This window comes from Aptenodytes patagonicus, chromosome 5, assembly GCF_965638725.1.
Source record: "Aptenodytes patagonicus chromosome 5, bAptPat1.pri.cur, whole genome shotgun sequence".
Lineage (NCBI taxonomy): Eukaryota > Metazoa > Chordata > Aves > Sphenisciformes > Spheniscidae > Aptenodytes > Aptenodytes patagonicus.
In genome coordinates, this window is record NC_134953.1 from 37795063 (window position 1) to 37818990 (window position 23928).

Consider the following 23928-nt stretch of genomic DNA (forward strand, 5'->3'; position numbering starts at 1 on the left):
CCCTTTCAGCTTGGCTCTAATAAGAAATGAGAGTTTTGGAAGTTCTCTTAAACATCTGGAAAGATTCCTGTCTGTTTCACAAGAGTTAGTCTAGGTGTCCCATAAGAGACTTTCCTCTTCAGCTTGTCTCCTGATGCCTTGTTTTATCAAAGTACTACTCAAACAAATTAAGTACTTCTATTAAGTACATTACATTAAACGTAACTATTAGAACATTCATGTTACAACTTGTAAAATCTTGGGAAGGGTTTCCAAATGCAACTTGAGAGTATTCTTAAAATGTTTGTTTACAGAGAAAAGCTTATACTTGTCAAGTATCTCCTCCGATATAAGGAAGCCATGTATAATATGACTAAACAGATGAAAATAAGGATTAGCTGCTTACCAGTATTGAACCTGATTTTCTGCCTTAGTGTCTTTCCTGAAATCAAGCTAATAACCTCTTTTTTTTGGGGGGTGGGGTGGGGGTGGTGTCTTTTCATCTTACTGAGGAGAGGAAAAACATATGACCTTTAGTACTGGGACATGTATGGGTGGCAGCACATCTGTAAATCCTCTGATTATCCATGGGATCCAGTAATATGCTTGCAAGGAATGTGCAGTCAGCGTTTTCAGTCTTTTGATTTGCGCATGTAATGATGGACAGCACAAAAGGGGACTTGTGGGGGTAATACAATGTACAATAATTGTGATCCATGGACAAAAGCAGAAGTTGTATAGCGTGACCTTTGGGTAGCAGGGGCTCAGAATAGGCAGGATTGATAAGAGATGGCTGTGCAGATATCAGAATGAATTCACTGCTCAGAATATCTACTTCATGCTTAAAGTTTAAAGAAAAGGAAAATGAATCCACTTTAGGTCTTTTTTTTCAATGAAGACAACGAATCTTTGAAAAAAGATTCAAATGCAACCTGCAATTTAAGAACCTATGCAAATTCCCTAAGAACATACTAAATTGGACACAAAATTGCTCTGTGAGCACCAGGTTCCAAAGCGAGCAGTGCCCTGACCTTGTCTGACAAGGATTTTACACAGTGAATGAGAAGATGCACTCTGTAGCTTTGCACAACAGGGACAAACTGCACGAGTAACATGTAAAAATCGTGCGGAGCAGTGCTGAGGCACGGCCTTTGCACCGGTGCCTCCTCCGCCTGCTCTGTCCGGGCCTCACTTCATGAAAGCGTAATCCGAGACAGCTTGCCCTGATCCTGGGGGAAGAGAACACGGGGGTGGGGTGGGGAGGGAGTCTTTTGTCTCTCTGAAATTTTAGTGCAAAACAGAGGCAGGTTCCTCCAGCCCAGAGTGGGATTTTCTGGAGGGAGAGTGCCCCATCCTGGAGCAGCAGGGACAGGAGGGGAGAGCTGGGGCTGGGCTGACCGCGGTGGCTGCAGGACACAGCTGGTGCTGGAGCCCTCCAGTGTCGCTGAATTTATTTGCTTTCATCTTGACTATTTCTTAGCTCCTTCGCTGCCTGCCTGCGTAATCCTGATGGTGAGATCCTCTCTGTTTTGCAGAGCTGCTGGTTGATTCAAGCAGGGTAGGCTGAGCTGCCATCAGAGACTTTTATCAGCTGCAAGTACCAAACCACTCTCCGGCGGCAGGTAACTTCTGCCTGTGGCATTTTGTGATTAGCGGTATCAGTGTAAATCTTGGCAGGCACAAGTACTGCAGCCGGGCTGGCAGAAAAGCGAGGAGCAAGCAGGGCATCACCACCACAGCTTTCTCCAGAGGCACAGCCCCCCGTCAGTATGGATACTGGGACAAACTGGGTTTCAGCTGCTGGTAGTCTGGTTTGAAGTCAAGTCAGTGGTGAGTCATTGCAATGTAGACACTCAATATTTAGGAAAAATGTTATAGGAAGCAGGTGTGCTGGTTGGTTTTGGTGTTTTGTTGCAGGTAATGTTTCCTGGAGGAGGTGACTGGATATAATGTGTCCAGAGACTGACACTGCAATGAACTGGAAGGTGCATTCATAACCGGTGAAAGACTAAGTTAGTTTCATTCATCATGAGCGTTTTTAGACAAAGGATAATGCGTAGAAAGAAACGCTGGGGCTGGATGTTATGGATTGACTCAGCACAAAGATTTCTCTGAGAAAGAGCTACAGAATGTGCTGCCGTTGGAGAAGGTAAAGGTGGAGGGCACGCAGCACCGTGGGTGGGGTGACGGCTGCCCGGGAGGGAAGGCACTTTGCTACCTAATGTAGACACAATGCTCTGAAGTCAGCAGCTGCTTTTAGTCTTAATTCCTCTAGAAATGTTGACCAAAAAAATCCCCAACCTATAAAGGGATCTGTTAAGTCTTTCCTAAAAATGCATAAAAGTGAAATTGATGGAAGATCTAAGATCAGACTTAGACACATTCAGGTTGCTACCTTAAATATGGAATTATTTACATTAAAAATTTAGAAGATGAGAATTTTGCAGAAGATGACATATTGCAGCACTGTCTTGTTTCCCCCCTTCATTTAAATTGAAATTATTAACTTTAAGGGGATACACAGAGAACATGCTATCAGATCTGGCAGTAATAACAACGACGACAAAACAACCTCAAGGGAAATTCATGAGTATTTTTAACTAGATTGTACTGGTGGGTATTTAGCCATGATTCCTGTTTGCTACCGACACTTAGTTCATATTCAATTAATTGTGCTAGTGACCTCTGCAGTCTAATGAGGCCAACCTGCAATCAAGAGCTTAGTCTATACATAAAAGTACAGCTGCTGGATTATCGAGTGCTCTTAATGCAAGGCTGACACAAAAAGTCCTCTGAAATGTTAGTGGTTGCAGAATACACCAGCCAGCATGACAATTGTGGTTCACAAGCAGAGTAGGTTAAATTTTTGCTCCTGGTATTGACTGCTGCCTCACAGCTCTTCAGTTTTTACTCAAGGCATTGGTTTTGGTCAGTAAATCCCTTTACTGTTTGCAATTCCTGGAGGGGGGGCAGACCGGTATGCTGTGGTCATCAATCCTTGAGTTTGTTTTACCCTTGATCCTGTGGGGCTTGTGTTGGTTCATCCTGTGGAGCATCCTGGAAGGCTGCCCTTTTCTGACCGACCTTTTGCTGGAGGAGACAATACCGTGGCACTTCTGTAGTTCTTGCAATTTTCTGTGTGGTTTTGACATGGTTAATTAGGATTGCTCTCTGTTGAAGGTGATTATAGGAGATACCAAGTTCTGATTACCGAGCATAATGCAGGTAAGTGATAAGTGAGCAGTGTAGTCCTTGCTTCTTGTCAGCTCAGATGTCTGCTTTAACATTTTGATGTGAACCACTTGTGCTTTAACTTTCCCTAAACTAAAGGATTGGAAGCATTAGCAGCCAAACCAGGAATGCTGCTAACGAAGACCAAGTAGAAGATGCTGAAGTGAAGCTTTACAGCTGTTCAACCCCATAGTAACTACTAGGTACTTGGTGAAATGCAAACAAATACCTTTTCAGTTGAATTTCCAAAGGTTAGTAGGGATTTTCATAGCTGTCATTATTTGAGAGGTTTACTGTTATTTTTCCCTGAGTGTAGCTCTGTAATTCTCTCTGTCCAGGGATGAATTACATTTTACATTAGAAGTAAGTTTTACCTCAGGGAGGTAATAATATTAAGATCACAAATAATAATAATTAATTAGATCACAAATAAATAATTAGATCACAAAACCTTTTTGTTGAAGCTAACTAGCAGTTCTTTGAGTAAAAGTGCAGTTTTGAATTCTTTCTTGAAGTAAGAAATTTTTCAACTTTTGGAAGACTTGACGAATTCTTAATGTTCTGTTTCAAAATTTTTAACATGAAAATTTCTGATGTCTAGCCTGTGTTGTCCTTGGCCAGCTCAACATCTTTATGCTTCTCTTAATACTGGCTTTAGCTTAAATCATAGAGATGTATTTTTTTTCCTGGTATTTACCCTTCTTTCCCAATAATTTGTAGAGAATAGCCACTCCCTGTCGCAGCCTCGTTTTCTGACTAGAAAATTGATCTCTTCATGCAGTTTCATTTCTCGGGCACTCTGGTAACTTTACTAATCTCTGGTAGCATCTGCTCCAGTGTGAGTTCATCTTCCCTGATCACAAGTAGCCTGCTGACCTCTTAACTATTTATTTATCCAGGTGAGGTGTTATAAGGAAGAACAGTGGTTTACTTACTCGTGTCCAACTAAAAAGCAGTAATACCTCTAGGTATGTTGGGAATGGTTCTCTCTTACTATAGTTAAGTTTTATATCACTGGTGAATATTGGTATGTTACTTGCCAGTCTCCTGGGGATGATTTAGAGAGTGTCCTTGACTCCTTTGTTTTTTACCTCCTTGCTTCCCAGTAACCTCTTTTCTGATGCATAGCATGGCTGGTTGAATCCAAATGTAAATTACTTTGGTAAATGAATTAGGTAATTTCCCCTATCATCTTGTCTCTTGCTGCAGTAACACCTAAAGGGGTTTCTAACAAGTTAGAGTTCTCTCACAGTTTCTTTAATCAAATGCCTTTGAAGAAGCTTTTCTTTGTGAATCTCACTTTTTCAGACAATTGATGTTGAAGCGACATTTTCATGGTTTTACTTCCATTTCTGGAAGGTTAACTGAAACAAATTTGCAATTTGAGTGTCTGTATTTAGGTAATTTTCTGGTTAAAACTGATGTATTTTGTGCCTTCTCTTCCATCAGTCATCATAATGACCATTTTCTGCTCTGGAAGACTTTTCTCCTGTTCCTTATATATATTTTGCTCTAGAAAAGCAAGTGACAAGTTAGACAACTAAAATGCAAGGGACGAAAGTTTCTTGGGTTTTGTTTTTTAAAGGAATTGACAATATTTAAAAATTAATCTATTGGTATCACATTTGCTGTCTTTATTTTACATAGAGAGAGATTTGACTGCTTTTTTTAATCTACCTGCTCTCCTGTTATTGTTTGCAATAATGTGGAATTCAAGCTACTTGGGTTTCTCATGCTTCATGACTAAAGACTGGGATGTTGGGAACCAAGCAATGTCCTAAGTGGTTCTTAGGAAACATTTCCTGCAGCATGTAGCAATAGCAGCGTCTGCAAACTCCAGCAGTGTTTGGTGAATTTTCACAGATATCAGGGGGCACCAGGTGTCAGTGATGGGAATCACTTGGCCTGCAGTATCTTTATCCTTGGCCATGGTACATGAAAAGTGTCGAGACTGAGTTTTCAGACTCATGAGAAAAATCAGCTAACCATTTTGAGTTTTTTCCTTTTTAATCCACAACCACTTGTTTGCTGGACAGTAAATGAGAATCAGTGGGCATGCAGCACTGCAGCGCTAATTTTGCCAAGTTGCATTTCAGTGAAGAATTATACTAGGGTCTTGGCATGCTCCAGTCCCTGTTGCATGCTGGTTTTAAAGCCCTCAGCGCTCAGAAGTCCTCCTCCCTGCTGTATCTCGAGGAGCTTTCCTGGCTATTGCTCATCATCAGAAGACACTGTGGTCCCACAGATCTTTGTGTTACTCTTTATCCCAGCAGTTCAAATTAGGTTTGTTCTAGAGAAACATACTGGGGAGTTGGACATCCTGGTTTTACGGAATGGACTACACCTTGACTGATGTCGGCCACTGGAAGATTAATCAAATAAAGGGAAAATCCAGTCCCAAAAGCTTATGAAGAATCACAAACTGTTCTGCTGTATTTATTGCCAGGTAAAATCCAAAATGTCTTTCTCTTCCCTTCTGATGGGGATGCCAGCTCTGGTTTGCATGGTACACCCAGGACTGAGTAGAAGCTGTTATATTCTCCTCCCTGGAGGACGGAGGGGAAGAAGGGGGGGAAATCATGGTAATTAAAATCTCCCTGAGAGGGTGAAGTAGGGGCTAGTTTAAAAAAAAAACTTTTTATCTGATAACTGAGCAGCCTCTGTCGAAATGCTAACATCTCTCTGTCGGACCATTTCCTGTGCTTAGCTCAGTTGTTCAGTCAATTGTTTACCAAACAAGGGGCAAACTGCTCCCTCCCACCTTTCCTGTACAGCCATGGGGGATGCATGCAGGGCAGGTTGCTGGGAGAGGAGAAGGGGACTCTCAACTGAGATTAGATACAATTGGAAATACTCAATTTGAGGGCACTGACTTCCGGGGCCTTTGATGAGAGAAACTGGGGTGATAGTCGAGGAGAATGCATCTCAGTAGCTGCTTGCTTGTTGTCCTTGGTCATAACCAGCTCGTTTCTGTCATCCCAGCCTGCCTTCTCTCTTGGCAGCAGCGTTTTCCATGTGCCTGAACTGCCTGACTCCCTTTTTGTGGTTCCTATCGGGTAGAAGTGAACGATAGTAAATTGAAACATTTTTGCTTAGCCTTTATAGGCTGAATTTGCTGCCGGTTCAGCATCTCTGTTGCAGGGCTACAAATTATTCACAAGGAAAGCTAAGAAAGCCCTGCACTTTCTGGTTAGACTGAGGCTGGGATTGGCATGCAGACTGTGACTTTTCTGTGGTCACATAATGTGTTGATCATCTCTCTTAATGAGAGGTCTGTTTGTGCTCTGCTGAGCCTTTAAGTCCCTACTGCAGGCTGCAAATTTATCTCACTTGGAAAATATCCTATTGAAGAGTGACATTGAAAGGACAGTACACTTTCCGTGAAGTATTAAGTTTTATCCGTTTTTGCTGGAGGTATTGACCGAACTGGAATGAGATCAGACAAGGAATTGTTTTGTGTTCCTGTTGTTTGTGCATTTGGTGGAGTAATCTGATAGGTCTAGCTCCTCACTTTTCTTTCCCTTGTGTGAGTCTCTCCCAGAACTTAGGGAGAAGAGAAGCACTCAGAAAAGGAGCTAAAAAATGGCCAGAGATGGTCTCTGAAGCTCCTTGATTTGGGGGGGGTTAATGCTAGTTTGATATTCAGACAGAATCCCTGTAATAGGAGAGGGGTGGAATTGAATCTCCTGAAAAAGGTTCAGCAACAGCTTGAGGAGTAAGGAGTAAAACTTCCGTTGTATTTATGGGCTGTAATTACCTTCCAAAGGCAGGGTGGGCAGTTTTGGGGAACTATATTTGTTCCTGTGTGATGACTCCCAAGTGTAACTTATTTAGTGACCTCTGCAGTGCTGACACGTGGCTCTGCAAGCACTGGCTGCCTCGCTGCAGAGGTCCTCACATGCTGAGCTTCTCTTCATGTTTGTGCCAGCTTTCAGGAACAGTTTTGAAGTGCCGCCTGCGGAACTGGTACACCTGGAGTCCATCTATAACTGCGTACTTGAGTATTCTCTACTTCTTAGCAATTCTCAACCTTGCTTACAATGAGAGACAAATTATTTTCCAAAATGGACCTGGCAAGCTTTTAGGATAGATTTATTTTCATTTGAATAATTTAAATTTGTTCACAGCAATTAATGTCAGTATCAGCATCATTTTGCTGCGTGTCTAATGAAGCTACAGATGAAATTATGGCCTTGTGAGTAGCTGATTCCTGTTTTGTCTACAAAAGGTCATGACTCTGAAGTGGATGTTGTTTGTCAGGCACTCTGTAGTTACACACAGGAACACACAATCTTAATGATGGCAGCTCAGCAAGAGGCTGGGGATGTGCTTCATGGGATTCCTTTCTTTTGGAGTCCCTTCATTCCAGTGTCTTTCATCCTGCCTCACAAACAGGGATGTAGGTTTGCAAGTCAAAGGAAAACAATTTTGTACTTCAATGGTGCTGGCTTCTGTGAAGTGTAACTCACAGTATGTGGTCATACTTCGTATTGGACTGTTTAGGATTATTTAGAGTTCTGTTCCTTTTTATTTTATTCAGGCCCGAAAAGAGTGGATGACCTAAAATGGTGCTTTATTTTGCACTGCTGTGTATAGGCTGCCAGAACGTGAAGAACAATTTAATTGAGTTTTTAACTGGTTTATTCTCAAACATTACTTTTAAAGTTATTTTCAGTAAGCTATCTCATTCAGAACTTAGTAACTTGCATATTCTGTTGTAATTGGGTTTTCCTGGTTGTCATAGTTGTTCCAGTGGTGACTCTGTTGATATATTTTCAGGAGGAAAAAAGGAAGAAAACATTTGTACTCCTTGAAGGACAACTTTTTATCTACCTTGCTATTATTTGCTTATGAATTTAATTCTTTCCGTGTAATGGCTATGCAAACCTAACATTATTTCATAATGTTTAGCACCTAATTTTAGCTGGCATTCAGCCCTTACCACTGACTTCAGATGAGATGATACCCCTGTGTGTTTCATGCATTTCCATATCAAATTCTTACTAAGGTATTAATCCTGTATTATAAAAGCCTTTTCTCAGTTGAATATGTATTGCACTAAACCCAAATGCTATATTCAAACTACTGATTGAACTCACAGCAGCAAGGTACAAGGTACTGTAACGTTCTTCAAAATCCTGATGCATTTACCAGATCTGTTCAGCTTGAATTACCTGAAAGGTGTAATCCGCAAAAGCGTTTGTGCGTGCAAATTTTTTCACTGTCTCAGCAAGTAGTCTCTAGTCACACTGTTTAACAAATACCACTGAAAAGGAGTGTATAATTTTTTTTATAATAAGCTCCATTCAGTTTAATTTACTCTGAATTTTTCTAAAAATAACCTCTAACAAGATTAGTTGCGAAGAACTTGGTATGTATTGTGTATTTCTCAGTGCTGAAGATTTTCAGCAGAAGAAGCTCTTGCTTCTGTCTTTTGAGTGCGAAAAAAAACTCAAGAAAATAGGCTGAGCTGTGCTATCCTCAGTCTTTTGAATTCTTGCACCTTGAATCCTGAATGGCAGATTTTAACTGCCTTAATGCTCTCTTAGGATGAGGGTAACTTGAACAATGCTAATTTCTTCACTATCTCAGTCAGAAAAGACAGCAGTTTGTGTTAATATCATGTAGTTAATGAAATAAATTGCATTAATTAGTAGTACTTCTGCTATGATCATTGATACGGTTTCAAAATCAGAGACTTCATTTCAAGGCTAGTTTTAGCTTTTCTGTACTTGCTTTACATCTTTAGGACATGTCCACTCCATCACTGTGGAGAGCACCAGCTCTAACAACAGGCTGGTACAGATGGAGTTCAGTTATGAAAAAAATGTTATGAAAACAGTAGCTATTTATTTGAAGGTTGAAGAGAAAACCAGTAGTTTTGCCATACGGACGCTGTTTTGCATGGCCTCATTAATAGCATGATGTAAGTGTAACCTTTTTTCTTTAACTTGGTGTAACCCAAGAAAACTTCACAGCTAGTGGAGGTCAAAAGTGCCATTGCATTGGGTTACGGAAAGCAGAGGGTGGTCGAAGTGTGTGTGGGATGAGAGTGGCTGTGGGAGGCACAGGTACCGGCGTCCAACTAAACCAGATGACTGGACTACTGTTTTATTCCTGGGAGTCTATCCTACCTCCTACTCAAAGCAGGGTCAGCTATGGGGTCAGACCAGGTTCCTCAGGGTTTTATCCAGTAACATGTTGGAAACTCCCCAGGACTGGAGACTACACAACCTCTCTGGGCAACCTGCTCTACTGCTGTGCTGTCCTTAAAGATAAAAAGGTTTTCCTTATAGCCAGTCTGAACCTCTCCTGTTCCAACTGATGCCTGTTGTCTTTCACCCTCCCCCCACACACTGCTGTGCAGAGCCTGGCTCTACCTTCTCAAGGGGTTGCTGTCAGGTCCCCCCAAAGCTATTTCTTTTCCAGGTTCAACAAGACCTGTTCCCTGAGCCTTGGCTTACAGGGCAAGTGTTTCAGCCCTGACCATCTTGGTGGCTCTCTGCTGAATTTGCCCCTATTTATAGATGTCTTTTCTATATTGGGGGCCCAAAACTAGACTTAGTATGCCAGATGTGGTTTAACGAGCACCAAGTAGAGGCATGATCTACTGGCTCTGCTCTTGTTAATACAGCTCAGGATGCTCTTGGCCTTCATTGCTGTGTGAGTAATATGAGCCCCTTCAATACTGAGGAGCCTTGTTAAAAGGCTTGTTTTCATTCAATGCCAAATAAAAATTGATTACAGGTATCAGCAGCAAGAGGTGAGTGGCTTTATTCAGACAACTTTGCTTCTTGTTTCATACTTAGAGAGCTTTAGTGATCTTTTGATTATACAGTCCATGAGCTAAAAAATTGCAGAATGAAGCACGATGTGCACAGGGAAGTGAGGTTGATGGCAGCATGGTTTTCTTTAACCTGATAAAATTGCTGTGGTACTTGTATGAGATTTTTCTTGCTATCTGTTTTTTTTTAAAGATCAGGTTAGAGAAATGTAGGTATCTGCGTTTCTAAAACAACATACATCCGGAGTCACTCTACCAATTCCTTACTATGTTTTATAAAAACACTCCTGAGAGAACTGAAGTAAAAAGTTGCTGGTAGTGTGTATGATTAATGTGACTCACACAGTGCTATCAAACTGCTAACAAACAGAAAACTCAATATGCAAAACCCAACAAACTGCCCTCATTGGTGAGAATACAGTGAAGCCCTTGGGAATAATTAATATATGATGTGAAACAATTTTTTTGCTAGTATGCTCTATCTTACACTGATGCATCAGCAGCAATCCATGTTCCATTCACTTGGCGGTGCACAGCTTCTCCGTAAGCAGCTTGATTTGTACTGAAGCAGAAAGATTTCTGGGCAATGAAACAACTGAAACTGCAACTGCTGTTTGTTTAGCAAACTCAGTCTGTTTCGAAAGCTGAAACAATGTTTATCTGAAAAACTGAAATAAACTGAACCTCTGTGAACTTTATTCTGCTTTTCTAAAAAAAAAAAAGAGCAAGCTTTATTTTTTGTCTTGTAGCAATACTTTTTTCTGGATACTGGATTTCTCTTTTGTGGGCTATGGCCATCTATATGCTTTGTTTCCAAGGTTGAAAACTCCATTGAAATTATGAAATATTTTGCTAGTTCCCAAGACAATATTGCAGCAAAGCTAGCCTGTCATTCAGATCACTTGCTTAGGTACTTCATGGACTGCATCATTTACTTTTTCCCCTGAAATTGTTCTCCTACATTTTCAACATCCCGCAGGCACCTGCACTTCTCTGTAATTTCCATTGGAGGCTTCACCTCGGTCTGTGAGATCCAACAACCCAGTATTTTCACAGTAAGGGTTCTGCTAAACTAGCTTTTGAAAAGATATTTATTGAGTCTTCTGTAATACAGTGGAGGTGCTCAGTTGCTCTGTTTGTCTTCTATCACTTCCTTTTGGCTGAAATTTAGATGAACTGAAACATGGAAAGGGTGTTTAATAGCGCCAAAGCCATGGAGAAAGGTTTGGGAACTGTGGGCTAGGGTCCTCAAGTCCAAACTAGTGTTGTTTAATCTGCAGTGTCTGAATAACTCCTCTGAGACCTCTTGTGGTGGTAAAGATGCTGCTCTTCATTTCTAAACTGGTTTTTGGTGGTTTTTTTTTTTTTTTCTGTGGGCCATAAATTCCAGCCCAATGAAAGGGTGCAGAAACTTATTTTATAGCATAGGGAACATCTTTAAAGTTGGATATCCATTTAGGGAGAGTGGAAGGAAAAGTGGCTGTGCACATCCATCAACATCACTAGCTGCTCAGGCAGGTGTGAAGTTGCCCATATACCATCAAAGCTTTGTTCTCAGCTGAATTAAAAAAACTCCCTGCAGTAGGATATGTCCTGAAACAAGATCTGAGGCCTGCTTCATTCCACCTCAGCGTGTGATGGTGGCTCCTGTCCTCACTGCAAGCCAGGGGCCTGGGTCTGAGGGAAGCTACAACTGCACCAAGCTTTCTAACAGCTTCTTCTGCGGTGGGTAGGATTTGGCCAAGTGTTGCCTGGGAGTGAGTTGGACATAATAGCTGTCATGTGCCCCCTGATTCATGGTTTGCTGGAAACCCTCTGCAGGGGACTATGTTCTCTTTTGAATAGCTCTGTGGGTGCTGTTCCTCTGAAAGACTAGTGTGTGACTTTCCTTGGCTGGGGTAAATGTGAGCTGAGGCCAGGGAGTGTGCAAAGAAGTGAATTTTGGTCCATTTGGGAGGGGAGACATGACCGTAGGTGTATCTTACTCCCATGACTGTAGCTTTATATTATATACTTTTTGTGACTGCCTTTTGTGTGACGGCACATTTCCAGGCAAAGGAGTGAGCCCTGGGAATATTGCAGCAGTTGGAGTTGACCTTTAGCTGAACGGGCACAGGAATGCACAACTGCATGATGATGTTTTTATAGTAAGTCTTTCACTGTATAGTTAAGTACCTAACCAACACCCAGTAATGCTTTCTGCTTAGAACAAAGGTTTTGACATTAAAGAGCTATTTGGATGGTCTGAGATTTATTGCAGAAGAGAGGACAGGGTTGGAAGCAAGGAAAAGGCAGAACTGTTTTAGTGGAGAAATGCCAGGGTTGCAAAGGGGCTTTTTTGGACCAGGCCAAGTGGAGAAGATGTGCTTGTGTCAAATTCCTGTAGCAGTGGATGGCAGCACCTGCAGACAGTTAAAGGAGCCAGAGACATTGCCAGTGACTTGTTTATTCCTGTTCAGTTGTTTGGCTCCATGGGCTAGTCATTGACGGTTTTGCAACTTACCTGGGACTGTTTCATTTTGTATTATTTTTATCTCCCTGCAATGAAGCTTTTGAATCAACGTGTCTTTTACGGTTGAGCCTGACACTGAATGCTGAAATGGTTAAAGATGATCTTCCTTGCTATCAGCTATGCTGGTTACCTTCAATGCCGTGTGTGAATTGACTTAAAAGCTATTGGCATGCTAAAGTATATGAAAAATAATTATCTTGAGTTGCTCATGGTCAATTTCTTTGCCAGTTATGCAGTGAACAGCCAGAGTGCCCCAAAGGCAGATGTATCTATATGGTTTTGCTTGTTTGCTATTGTGCCAGCTGTTGCAGGTGAAGCACAGATCTCCACTGGATAACTTGCCTGCTAGTCTTCAAGCAAGCAGAAGTGCTGTTTTCTTTTAAACAGTCTGTTTGAAGCTGCATGCTTACTCATGTGTTTGGTCAGTACCTTTGGAGCTTGAAACCTGCTCTCAAGATGTTCTTGGAGCATTTAAGTGGACATGTCAGTGGCCTCGGTAAGTGTTGAAGGGGTTGATCTCTCTGAAGATCAGAGATACACATTTCAAAGGCAAAAACTTTCCCACTGTGCTCGGCTTAAGGAAAGCTGTACCACACTGAACCTGCTGGTGTCTGCTGTGTAACTTGTTCCTATCTGGGGGCTTGAAACGAGATTGCAGGAGAGAGCTCTTGTCTGTCTTCTTGAATCCTGTTTTGTTTTCACCATACCTGCCTGTGGGGTTTTTTTTTTTTTTATTGCTGATGAAAGAAAAGATGGCTGTGGGTTGCCATTAGCCCTGAGATTAGAGTAAGGATTTCATGGCTCTTGGCTAGGAACCTCAGAAAGCATTTATAGGTCATATTTTTAAAAGTTCATAACACTTGCAGTTGGGACTAGACTTTTGGGTGTTGTCGGGAAGGCAGAAAAAGTGGTTGGTTTTTGGTTGGGGTTTTTTTTTTCAAGGTGCATGGCATCATCCTCTGTAAAAATCAGCAATTGAGTCCAAATGGAGGACATTGTTTGCCTAATTGTCTTGATTTGGGAGTGTCTGTTCTTGCAGGAATCAGTAGGTATGGAAATCCAACATTTTGATGTGTTTGTAGCTTCTTCTTTAGCATCAACTGATGAAGTGTCAGTGACCTTAACTGACACTTAACCATTTTGCTTCTCTCTTTGAGAGTTGTATGAAATAATCAGCAGAAAGATATTGTCTGCTGTTCCTGAGAGCTTTTGTTTGTTTCAGTAACAGATTAAACATGTTACAAGATTTGACAGTTTTAATGCAATTGAACTATTTACTCTTTGCTTCAGTAAAGAATGTTTCTGAAAACAGGATCTAGTACACAATAATTATGCCAAAATAGAGTTTCCCTGTTATATACTTAAAATGGAAAATGTTTTACTGATCTTAACTCTGTCTTTATAATCTATATAGAATTTTTATTCTTTAATAAGGAAACAACTTGTAAAATCTCCATTAATGTTCAAAAAGTGTTTTGCTACAGTTCCCAACTTTCTATGATGTTCTTATTAACTTGTTGTTCCTTAAAATTCTTTGTCTTTAATTGTCAAATGTAATTTTTGCTATAAAATGTGACCATGATGTGCTCTAGTCTATAGAAAAGCAGAAGCCTTGCAGTTCTAGCAGAACTATACTAGCTTATGGCTTCCCTGGTGCATTTCTGCAAAAAGTGAAGTGCATCAAACATACCAGGGCTCTCATGCAAAGAGGCACAGGATCTGTGGGATCTTTTGTATGTTCAACTTCATAGAGCATACAGAGAAATTCCAAGATAGATCTTTCCAGCTACAAAACAGAAAAGTCAATCTCCTATTTCCACCTGCTGTGTCTTCTCTGTCTCAACAGATGTAAGTGGAATCATATAAGGGAGTTTATTCTTCATTTGCATTTGGTTTTTTTTTCTGGAATTAATTTACTGTTAATCCTTTATTGTTATATAAATTGTTTACCCAAACTTTTAAGAAGTAAATTGAGTACTATTGTAATAAAATGCCTCTCTGTTCACTTCCCCAGAACTAGCCTGATTTTTACCCAGATAAAACTTGTCTTGTATGTAATTTTTCTTAGAGCCGGAAGATGCAAAAATTCTGCAATTGTTAAACAACTCAGTGAAAAATGGTAAAGCTCACCTTACAGAGATGGAACAAAAAATCACTTTGTGCTAGTCAAGAATACCCAGAGGCTTTTCTGTGTGCTGAGTTTTGTTATCCGATGCTCGTATTACAGATGACTTCCCCACATTGTGACCGATACGTGCATGCTCCAAAAGGGTATTCTTGGGTTTCAGGTGTCCAGGTAATGAGCAGAGTTTGAATAGACAGGTAAACCAAACTGAAGGATAGTAATACATGAGTACTGGCAAGCTGCCTAGATTGGTGCTGGTAAACATGATTCTGTAAGAGCCGTGGAGCATGAAACGGGAACTATGCTGTATTTAAACTATCGAGAGGATTAGCCTGAGTTCTTTTGACAGCTGACAGGTACCTTGCACATAGGCATAAGCAAGTCCTTCGTAAAAACTATGAAGAAACAGGAAGATGATTCTCATCAGATGATTTATGTAGAGTAGGGAAGGGGGCAGGGGATTCTGCAGTCTTTTTTGAGCTGTAAAGGGACAGATACTGAAGAGCTTTAACGAGCATGGCATTTTGGTGATTTTGCATCAGGCCTACGAGACATAGCTTGCACAAATTGCTGAGACTGCTCCCTGTGCAAATCTAAGGGATGCAGCATTTATGTATTTCCGTCAAACTTGGGAGAACATCTGAAGTGCAGCCGCTACAGTTATTTAGCTACGGAAAGTAAATCAGCAAAGTTTTTAATAAGAAATTGATAGACACTTGTAGGGTGTTGCCTGGGCCTTTTCCCACATTGCTTATCAATGTTGCCAATGATCTTGCTTTCACTATTTCAGATTTTATTTCAAAGTCAGTAGGGAACGATATCTAATATTGATGTTGTTAGCATGTGTGTACTCTGGCACTATTGGTCTGCAACAATAATTTTAAATAGACTTGTGTTTGATCATGATTTTAGGAAGATTTTTTTTTTTCCCTTTAGTATCAAGCTGGCTTTTACTTAATGCTTTGTTTTAAATATTCTGAAAGGGCCTTCCCTGAATGGAGACATGGGATTTGAGGCTGTGAGACAGATGCAGACAATGATAGCAAGATGATAATAATAAAGATAACAAATAAATTTTGGTGTTTTACTCCTTAGCAGTTTGGTGCTCTGCAGGAACAAATGGTAAAACTGGCAGCAGTGTGGTGTGCCTACAGCAGAGACTTGAGACAGCAAACTATTCACAAGAGTTATTACTGAATGCTGATGGTCTTTTCACATACAAAAAGAAAGCTTGCAATGGTTTCTGCACCTGCAAGGAGTATCCTAGCAACATCACTGAGGAAACTGTATGCCAGAACTTTTTTCTGAGTGCTTTTTGTTGAACATAGCAGCAGTTCTAAAACAAAGGTCAAGAGCAATTTAAGCTCTTCAAAGTGCTGTTGCTTAATTCATTTACTCAGAGAAATGTTTGTGTTCTAGTTTTCTGCCTAAAGGATAAATATCGGGTTACAGAGTCATCCAACAGACTATTCCATTGCAATGTAGTTAAACTTGAATATCACTTAATCTAAAATGTCACTTCTTACTTACTTACTTATGAATACTATTAGCATTCATAATTTTTGCCCTGTGAAGTAACCAGGAATCCCTGCTGCCTTCTGCCTGTTCTGGCAGCTGAGGATACCCAGGGGCTTTCTGTGCAACACAGAACAGGGAAGTACAGAACACGACCAGGTAGTCAGAACAGACCATCGGTCTATTTAAAAAAAAGAAGAAAGTTTTTTTTTTTGTCTGAGGAGGTGTATGTGGTCATCTTACTGTATGCACAGACCTCAGGTGAGTCCCTGCTTCATGCTTTGTCATCAGCTTTCAGGGAAAATACTTACTTCAGGTTTTCCTACATCATTCACTGGTACCGTGTCAGAAGTACTTGCTGGGTTTGCTCTTACTGGCCTTGCCATCTTGCAAAGGGGAGAGGGCAGTGTTTATCTTTGTGTTTTATGGATGGGGGAGTTGAGCCGAAGGACTAAGACCCTTTTCAGCCCCCTGGGCAGGGGCTGCAGTTACTGGGGGAGCTGGGCCACACTCTCATCCCCTCCGAGCTTCTGCTTTCGTCATGCAGAACAGGGACAATGTTACTGTCTCTCACGAGGAGAGTTGGTGATGTAGCCTAAAAAATGCATGCAGTTGTAAAAAGAGTTTTTGCCCTCTGCCCAGTCTCGTAGATATTCTCTAGTTTTAGAGCCTGGTCTAAAAATGGAATTTTTACCATTTCTATTCAAATTTGTGTGCTAGACAAGGGTCAAAGCCTGTTGCTGGTCTTTTTTTCCCTGCATTCTGACTTGATGAAAAGATTTTGTACTTAGATTATTGGATGTTGACCTTTTTCATTAGCTACTTAGAGAAATACAGGTTCTGCATGGTTTCATACGTAAACAGTCATCTAAAGTCAGCAGTCATCAGACGTTATTCTCTCGGCTCCCTGTTTATTAAGCTAAATGATGGTTTAAGCTGGAATTTAATATCAAAAAAACTAACGTGCTAAAGGTAACCTTCTGTTTCCTTCATTACAAAGGCACTTGAAAAGTGCTAGATTCATTTCCTTCTCTAAGAAATATTTCCGAGTAATTTGCCAGAGAAAATTAGCTGACGATAAGGTGGTTGTTCTGAGGCAACACAAGAGATTTTCAGTGAAAATCTGTTACAGCTAATAGAAAAAATGAAACATTATTCCATTCAAACAATCTTTTTTTTTTTTCCCCCCCCTCCTTCTGGACTTCAGGTGATGTGACCCCTGTTCTCATGAATCCTCTCTCACAGTCACACTCCATTCCTCTGGCAGAAGGAATATGCCGTACCATATCAGATATGAATGCAGATCAAGTGATGGTCACACAGGAAACTTTAATGGAGCAGTTAGTGAAAAATTATCCAGGTAATGTGTTTGTTTCTCCCTCTGTTTAAAAGTGACTGTATCATCAAGCTTCAGTTTCTGATATTGGACAAGTGATCACTGAATGTTTACAAGCAAAGCTGGCAATATGAAAGAATATAAATTAACAGGCAACTGGTAGAATACATGAATGTGCATACTATCCTCATCAATCTGTGAGCGTCACTAACATTGTTTTGAATGTAATCCTTTTTACAGATTTTAATAAATCTTCTTTGAGAATAAGAGGGAACTGAGTGCAGCAGCGTGTTGAGAGTATGCCCTTTCTAAAGGGTGGGAAAGCATAGATGAGGTATTTAGGTGCCAGATATGGAACAGCATAAAATAGACTATGTGTCAGATCACAAAGACTTTAAGTCCTCCTTTAAGAGACAGGAACATAGCTGACTTTGATGGCAAAGGGACTGGGTAGGAACCTACATCTGGTGTTTGCTATCAAAAAATACAACCGGCTTCAAATTCAGGTTCGTTGGTCAAATTCCAGCCCCTTCCTTCCTGAAAGCAAATTACTTACACTAAATGAGCCTTAATGCTGCGTTTTCTTTTCAATCTGAAAAATGTTCAATTTCCCTTAGATCTGCAATATTGGGGGGGGGGGAGAGAGATATTTTTTTTTCTCGAGACTTTTAAAGGCTCATTATGGCCCTCTGCAGGAGGTTGCTTTGTTTGATACCGAGCTTCCTCTTTTGACTCTTCTTAACCTTATAGCTCTGCAAACGTTACAAGTTGATCTGGTAGGCATTTTCACTAGTGGGAAAAATTTTAATGCAACCCCATAAACTGGCCCAGAACCCTGCCAGGAACATGCTCTAGTCCATATGTGCACTGAGACAACCACAAGGTAGCATTTTTAGGTCAGCCAGAAGTAGCACTCTCAAAGTTCGTAGGGAGAGAACATATCACTTGCTATGTTTTCACCTTGCTGGAAGTTTTCATTCCTGTGGGCTGGAGATCAGAAGCCTGGGGCGGTAGACCAGATGTCACTAGACTAATGACTCTGGGACTGTGACACCTGAGGGAAAACCAGTAGCTGAGACCAGTCTCAGTGAAGTAAGCAATTGTCATCTGACAAAATTATACCAGAAGCTTCAGAGGGAGTGATAAAAGCCACTGTTAAATAACCTGCAAAGAGGGAAATGCTTTGAACACCACATTGTTTGGTTTGTATCTGGCAGAAGGTCTCTCTCATGAATATCGTATCCTGACAGACACAAAGAGAACATCCTTGCTTATTCGAAGAACATCCTAAGCTCCATCACAGCAGTGCTGCAGTGACAACTAGAAATGGAGCTGGCCTTTACCTCCTTCCTCAGGGGTCACCTTGCCCCAGCATTGAGGAATGGCCTTGGCAGAGTTAAAAAGGGTTTTACTGATCTGTAAGACACGGACAGGATTGCACCTACCAGAGCCCTCGGCTGGATGATGTTTCTGTGCTGCCCTCACCTGGCTGGCCCAGAAGGGCTCTCCCTAAGTCAGGGCTGCAGCCTGTGCTGGCCCCAAGATTTGGGGCAGCCTTTGCTGCCCTGCATGCGTGGACACTGCTGCAGAGTGGGGCTGTCCCTGTTCTGCAGGGAGTCCGGAGCTGTGGATGGGGACAGCTGGGTGCAACAAGAGTTGCTGGCTCTGGAAGCTCAGCAGAGTGGTGATGTATTAAAAAAAAACCCTGCCTTTTGTCTGGTGATACTGGACACTTTCATGTTGAAATTGAGTATGCCCTACTCAAACTTCAGTTGTCAGGTCAGTTTTGAACTACTTTTGGAATCCTGTGAACTAAATACATTGGGTATTTCACGTTCAGTGGCTTCCAGATCTGTTGTATGTAAGTTGTTTTTTGGCCAGCTCCCATTTTATTTGAAAACTTATTTCTGATTTGAAATATCTGTATCTTTGTTGTAGGCATTGCAGTTCCCTCCCACAATATCTTATATAATATCCTTGGCACTCTAATTAAAGAAAGGAAAATCTATCATACGGGAGAAGGATACTTCATTGTGACTCCCAACACATACTTTATCACAAATGATGCCACAGAAGACAATAGAAGGGTCTCATTGGAGGGCAGTTGTTGCTGTTCATCGCCCTCCATCACTTACCTGGTAAACATTGGGTGCTGTGCAGACCTAGTGAAAGAATACATTCCTACGGTATCCTGTTACAGATCCTGCCATTGTTTCCCTGACCAGAATATGCTCTGTGAACGAAGACAGCAGCAGCTAATGAATCATGAACCTAATGGAGGAGGTAATAAAGGCTGCAGTGAATCAAAGCCTTCAATTCAAACTCAAGGGATCTCCACATCTGCTGAAAACCATTCCTGGGACACCATCAAATCCCTGACATCTGTGAAAGAGAAACTGAAAAGCAAAAGGTTTGTCCTTGGCCTTTTCTGGAGAAGTGCTTCTAAAAAAGAAAAATGTAAGAAGTACTCCACTTTTTCAGCCCAGTTTCCTCCCAAGGAATGGCCAGTCAGGGATGAAGATGACTTAGATAATATTCCACGTGATATTGAACATGAAATCATCAAGCGTATTAACCCTACTCTTACAGTTGATAATTTGATTAAACACACAATATTAATGCAGAAGTTTGAGGAGCAGAAAAAATGTATCAGTAAGGGTACCTTGGCTGAAGTGTCAATAGTCAGACAAAACCATCTTTCAAAGGATTGTATTCAAAAGACACAAAGTAAAACAGCAAAACACACCAGGAAAACCAAATCAAAGAAAGAGCAGCAGATTAGCAGAAGCAACAGGAAATCTCACATACATGAGCTAACATCCCAAAATGAGAAACTGGAAGAGAACCTTTCACTGACTATCAGAAACCAACAGCCATCTGATGTAGCTGTGGAATCCCATGTCATATATAAAAAACAAATTAAGAACCCTTTTCAGGGTCTGTCATGGAGACACAACTTTTATGCAAAAGGGTACAAAGGTACTATTAACAGTCAGCTGAAGTCCAGGACTCGAAAGCAAGAAAGGGCTGTACAAAGGCCATGGTCCTTGGACTCCTCAAAAACCTTTGACTGTGAAACTGAACAGCTGGCTACTGAAACGCAGGCTGACAAAACTAAGCAAAACAAACTACTCCATGATAATAGGTCTTCCCTCCAACTAAAGAAAGACAGTTTAAGTGAAGACTTCAGTTATCTGCAAGGCAGTACTTTGCAAATAGGTAATAAAAGTAAATACTTTCTGGAGAGTAATATCTCTGAAGAAAACATCTACAGAAGAACAGTCAAAAAAAATCCTGTGGATATTAAAAAATCCCTTCACTCCTACACTGAAAATAATGTTGTGTGCAAAGAAGATGCAAAATTTTCATTACATCTGAAAGATGAGCATTGCCGGTACAAAGCTGATACTGTATGTGAGTTATTAGATCAAACAGCAAATGAATTTCAAAATGTTCGTCTTTCAAATTGTACAGCCAATATTAACCTGGTAAAAAAAAATGGGGTGAAATACAGGCAAAAGACTGATAAAAAGAGTGAACTTATATTTAAATATGACTATACCAGCCATCCTGGATCAATGAAGCTGGAAAGTGAAGGATTTACTGATAACTGCCATCTTCTGTATCAAGAAGCACATGATGGTGACACCTGTAACTCGTTACATCTGGATGATAATTTTGAAGGCAATGAACTATGTCACCTGCCTCCTGGCCATGCTTTTTCAGATACAAGAGACTGGAGTAAAGCTGTGCAAAAGCTGGGGACACCTATGTCCCTAAAAAACTGTAAGGTTAATACTTATCCTGCCCAGTACAACACAACTGTAAACAAACATGACTCTGGAGAGCATGGATATAAGGAAAGTGCTAGTTTTGTAGAATCAATAAATGGCTCAAAAGAGCATGCAAAAACAGATTTCACAGAAGAAAGTTGTTTGTGCAGTCAGGTTCCTCCGATAGGTCACAGAAAGCAAGAAGAAACTGGCCTTACTGAATGTGTGAAGGCTTCAGCTGTAGCAGATTTCTGCCACACTAATGAGGCTGACTCAGATGCTGACACTTTGCAGAACTTCACCTATGAGATGGGTGAAGTAGTGGCATGCTGTGCTTTGGACTCACAGACCAAAGAAACAAGAAACCCTCTGGGGAAAAAAAATCTGTTTTTTAAGAATGCATGTACTGTGATACCAGGACAGAAACACTCGGAAGGAACAGAAAACCACAGCATTACAGGAGACAGTGGAATTGACTCCCCGAGGTAAGAAAACACATGTAACTATGTTAGACGTTTTATCTTCAAATTAACAATCAGATTTAGGCAGAAATGTTGCTGTAAATCATAAACCCCCTTCCCCAGCAATAAAATTCTTATCTTTAAAAACTTCAGTCTTATGTCCCGGAAATACTCAAATTGTATAGTTCTACCATGTCTTTTTACATGAACGTTCCCCCTAAATCAGCTATACAAATGCTGCTGTTTATATTTTGCATTTGTTTTCATGAGGCAAGAAAATAGTATGAGCTCTGCCTTGCAGATGGAGAAGGCCATGTGCAGAAATGTTAAGAAACATGGTGATTGATAAACTCCTGTTAGCAGGCAGGTTCAGCTCGTATTGATCTTGCTATATGACATTATGGATATTGTCATAGTTTCCCCAGTTGTAGACAAAGAATAAAAAGTGCTTTACAGACGTGTTCAATCAAATTTAAAGTACAAAATACCATCCGACTTGCTCACAATAGACAGGAGAATGTGTACATCACTTGAGCTAGAAGCTTTTGCTTCCTTTCATAGGGTACATTTTGCCTGTAGCTATACTTGAAAAATCCCTTAATGGAAAACAAATTGGTAGGAAACAATTTTTCACACAGTTGCACATGGAGAAGACCTGCAAGTTAACTAAATTGGCAAGAATATAAGTTAAAATGTGTGAGGGAAAAACCATACCCATTTTTTTAATAGCATCACATATTCTTAAGATCTTGAACGACTGGTATTTAAGTGTAATAAAACCATTTAAGTTCTCATTAGATATGTACTGTCACCTTGAGGAGATAGTATATGAAGGAACAAAGCACATACTACAGTTTTTAAGGAAATTCTGCTGATTTTTTTTTCCCCCCCTTTAGCAGCCTTTGGCTGTGCACTCTTTCAAGCACACTTCTAGTGTATTACTTGGACATGAACACTTGAAATCTGTTGGATGCTCTTTAGCAAAATATACTTCAAAGGGCCATTTTGATTGTTTGTATTGATGTGATCTGTGGTACCAGAAGCTAAGCCAACTCAGTTTATTTTTAGAATGTGAAGTCTGACGTCTAATAATTCTGTTATTTTAGATGGACTGAAAAGAAGATGAAGCTTCCTGCCAAATTCTGAAAGCATAAATACTAATGCAAAGAGGAGGACAAAGTGGAAGGACAATCGCAACAAAATTCCTCGCTTCAGCTAACTCTGGTCATGAATATTTGATTATTTTTTTAATGAGCTTTGTAAACTTTCCCTTTGTAACAACATAACCATACTGTAAATGCGATCAGTCACATCTGTGAAGCTGTCTCTAAATCAAAGCTGTTAGTTAAAACTTTTGACTGTAGTATTTGGAGAGCTAATGTGTATTTCTATGTGTATTTCTGTTGCTCTCATCTTTAATTAGTTTCTGCATCCCTGTGATAATAAAAATTAGAACTGATATACTTCATTCAGATCACACCATCAACCTGGAAAGCGTATGTGTCACTCTAATAGGAACTGTATCAGTTGGACAGGACTGTTTTACACTGTAATTCTTGAAAGTGTTTCCTACTTGTGCCACAGAAATAACAGCACACTCCATCTCCCCTGTCAGAAAACAAAGCAAACGAACTAGATTGGCACACACCTTGTTACTACAAAAATTCCTTCAATCCGAAGGTTCTCCCACTGTGTCCTGAAGAACTCTTAGCTGTCCTCCTGAATCTATTTGGTGTGTTTATATCTGGCAAGCAGGATTTAGTCTTTGCAAATGAAAATGTGTTGGTGCAGGAGACAACAGGTAAGGTCATTAGCATCACTCTGAGAGAAACCCTGCTGCAGGCCTGCACCCTCCCGCTCTGCTCCTGACCACCCCTTTCCTTCTCTTAAGGAATCAACATCCTGGCAGCCGTCAGGATCACTTTACAGCTTTTAGTTCAGAAGACTAATTTTGACTTCTTAATCCCGATTTCTTCCTGTAGCTAAAAGCAGACCGGGCTGGTTTCATGCTGCTAATCACCAAAGGCTTGCGGTCCTTTTAAATCTTAGAGGCACCTGGTCGTACTGTTACTGACTACATTAGGCTCTTTCACTACTGAAAACTTGTCTCCAGTAGTTATGGACACAGAAGGCTAAAGTTGTAGTTACCAGCTTTTAAAGCTGTCGGAGATTTCTTTTAGGGATGGTGTCTCTGGCTGTGAAGAAGCAGAAG

General features: G+C 40.7%; 1 protein-coding gene across 2 annotated transcripts; it reads left to right on the plus strand.

Annotated features, from left to right (window-relative positions):
• The first annotated feature begins 1701 nt into the window (after positions 1-1701).
• STOX1 (storkhead box 1) lies at positions 1702-23191 on the plus strand. Of its 2 annotated transcripts, none has more exons than XM_076338157.1 (4): positions 1702-1809; positions 17354-17506; positions 19421-21740; positions 22823-23191. In XM_076338157.1, exons 2-4 carry the CDS (start codon positions 17374-17376, stop codon positions 22860-22862), a joined length of 2493 nt encoding a protein of 830 aa, XP_076194272.1. In that variant the 5' UTR covers positions 1702-1809; positions 17354-17373; the 3' UTR covers positions 22863-23191. The 2 variants fall into 2 exon arrangements, with proteins under 2 accessions (XP_076194272.1, XP_076194273.1); XM_076338158.1 differs by lacking the exon at positions 1702-1809 and adding an exon at positions 1931-1991.
• Positions 23192-23928: the final 737 nt, after the last annotated feature.